The sequence below is a fragment of the Salpingoeca rosetta genome, assembly GCF_000188695.1.
Source record: "Salpingoeca rosetta unplaced genomic scaffold supercont1.9, whole genome shotgun sequence".
Taxonomy (NCBI): Eukaryota; class Choanoflagellata; order Craspedida; family Salpingoecidae; genus Salpingoeca; species Salpingoeca rosetta.
Window position 1 is genome coordinate 1,877,815 of NW_004754925.1, and position 2,500 is coordinate 1,880,314.

At 54.5% G+C, this 2,500-nt stretch overlaps 2 protein-coding genes across 2 annotated transcripts in view; one reads left to right on the forward strand and one right to left on the reverse strand.

Moving 5' to 3' along the window:
• Nucleotides 1–1,724, reverse strand: part of PTSG_04303 (uncharacterized protein) — a gene marked incomplete at both ends in the record, with an annotated part of 4,913 nt that extends 3,189 nt beyond the window's left edge. Inside the window, 4 exons of the mRNA XM_004995145.1 lie at nt 139–246; nt 1,051–1,194; nt 1,332–1,466; nt 1,626–1,724. Of these exons, the coding sequence (XP_004995202.1) occupies nt 139–246; nt 1,051–1,194; nt 1,332–1,466; nt 1,626–1,724 (486 nt within the window). The remainder of the gene's footprint in view (nt 1–138; nt 247–1,050; nt 1,195–1,331; nt 1,467–1,625) is intronic.
• Nucleotides 1,725–1,821: 97 nt separating this feature from the next.
• PTSG_04304 (uncharacterized protein) overlaps nt 1,822–2,500 on the forward strand; it is a 3,839-nt gene continuing 3,160 nt past the window's right edge. Inside the window, exons 1-2 of the mRNA XM_004995146.1 lie at nt 1,822–1,923; nt 2,278–2,300. Of these exons, the coding sequence (XP_004995203.1) occupies nt 1,864–1,923; nt 2,278–2,300 (83 nt within the window). The 5' untranslated portion in view covers nt 1,822–1,863. The remainder of the gene's footprint in view (nt 1,924–2,277; nt 2,301–2,500) is intronic.

Consider the following 2,500-nt stretch of genomic DNA (forward strand, 5'->3'; position numbering starts at 1 on the left):
GTGTGTGTGTGTGTGTGTGTGTGTGTGTGTCGTGTGTGTGTGTGTCTGTGTGTGTCTGTGTGTGTCTGTGTGTGTGTGTGTGTGTGATGAAGCAGGGTGTGGGTTCCTCATGTGCCAAGCTTGCCGGTGCGGGCAGACCTTGTGAGGGGAGCATGTAGCACAAACAACTTTTCCGCAGCAGCGGCAGTGGTGGCGGCGCGTCAACACCGTAAACTCGGTCATGTTGCACACCATGCACTTCTTCGCCTGTCGTTCATTGAGTGTGAAAGGAAGAGGAGCGAGAACGGAGAGGAGGGGCGGGGAGTGTGAGTTGGTGTTACGCGGGTCACTGGATAGCAACAGGCACTCGCGCGTGCATTGTTCTTCGGTCGCAAAATGCTGGGTTGCAGCGAGGCAGCAGGATCACAAGAATGAACCTTGCTGTCGGGGACAAAAACAGCGCGCGCCGCAACTTCCGCATCTGCCCGGCGGCCGCTTGCCTGCACGCAAAGACAGTATTTGACATGAATGCGAGGAAAAGGAGAGCGAGCGAACGAGTGAGTGAGTGAGTGAGTGAGTGAGTGAGTGAGTGAGTGAGTGAGTGAGTGAGTGAGTGAGTGAGTGAGTGAGTGAGTGAGTGAGTGAGTGAGTGAGTGAGTGAGTGAGTGAGTGAGTGAGTGAGTGAGTGAGTGAGTGAGTGAGTGAGTGAGTGAGTGAGTGAGTGAGTGAGTGAGTGAGTGAGTGAGTGAGTGAGTGAGTGTGAGTGAGTGAGTGTGTGCGTGAGAGAGAGTGTGTGTGTGTGTGCGTGAGTGAAATCACGCACGCCAGCACGCGTCCACACAATCGACACATTAAACTCCACAACACCTGCTCAACGTAGGTGCGAAGCTTGTCCAGCCACACGTCCTTTTGGGCTTGCGAGCTGGCAAACAACTTGATTGCGCCATCAAGCACGCAAGAGCACACACACACACACACACACAATGTGAGCCAATGGCTAGAGGAACAATCACATCAACGACTCACACACACACACACACAGAGAGCGCGTGGCGCCCGTACAGCGCATACCTGGAACGACTTGCGCTTGTGGAGAATCTCGAATCCAAACGGCTGCTCGCCCTCGTCATCGCCAAGGTTGCGGATGGAGATGTCAGCCAAGGCCAGCACGTGCTGGTTGCGGTACCGCCGTCGCCCAACCTCGGTGCCATAAACCTACAAGGGAAGCGTCAATGCAGTGGGTAAGCTTTGACGCGCATGCGAGTGCAGCCAGCACGTAACGAAACATGGCGGAACAGGGTGAGTTGAGCTCGTGTACGAAGCCTTGCCCTCGCTCATGGGGTACTCGTTACCAAGATGTCGTTGAAGAGGAAGAAGTGGCGCGGTTTCACGGTTCTGCGACACACTTTCTGCAGCTTGTCCTCCATGATGAACAGGCGGTTTGCGCGCACCAGAGTCTCGCTTGCCCCCACCCAGCTGTTCTGGATCTAAGCACGTGCACATGGTTCGCACGATGCGCGTGGTGAGACCGAATGTGAAGGAAGAAGACTCATATGCAGTGGCACACACGCACACACGCACACATACACACAGAGTTAACGTCACGTCACCGGCACAAACATGCAAACAGGCACGACCGTGTTCACCTCTTGGATGGTTTGAAGGTTGAACTCTGAGTTTGCTGTGTCGCGATCCTCATCAGAGACGACGATCTTGGTCGTCTCTGCCACGGGGAACTTTGGCATGTGTGCTTGTGTGGCTTGGGGAAGGTGGTGCTTGTGTTTGGGTTGTCTGCCTTCCAGGTTGTGGTTGGATGGAAAATTGGTGCAAAACATCATACATTTCTCCTCACACGCCTTTGCCAGCAGCGAACGCGACGCCGTCATGGCAGACTTGGACGCAGTGGAGGCCATGCTTGACGGCGACCTCAAGCAGAAGAAGACGGTGTGTTTGTGTGTGTGTGTGTGTGTGTGTGTGTGTGTGTGTGTGTGTGTGTGTGTGTGTGTGTGTGTGTGTGTGTGTGTGTGTGTGTGTGTGCGCGTGTGTCTGTGCGTGTGTCTGTGCCTCTGTGTGTGTGTGTGTGTGTGTGTGTGTCCATGTGTGAGCATGTGTGCATCTGTATCTGTGACGTCTGTGCGTGCGTATGTGTGACTGTGTGTCGACCATGACCATGAGTGCAAGCTGTTTGCCGTGTACCTGCCGTGTACCTGCCGTGTACCAGCTGTGTACCGCAGCTCACGCCCTGCGTTTGTTTCACAACCAACACTTGCTTCTTGGTGGCCTTGCTCATCCACAAAGGCGGAAACACCTGCACAGAAAACGTGAGTTGGTTACCGCCTGTGAGTAACATGTTGTCGTGGCTTACTTGCGTCTCGTCATCGTCATGTGTGGGCTTGGTCCATGCGCCACCATGGACTCGCACGCACACACACGCACACACACGCACACGCCCACATACAAACACGTAAGCACACGCACAAACACATAAACACACACACACATGCATGCACACATTGAGCAA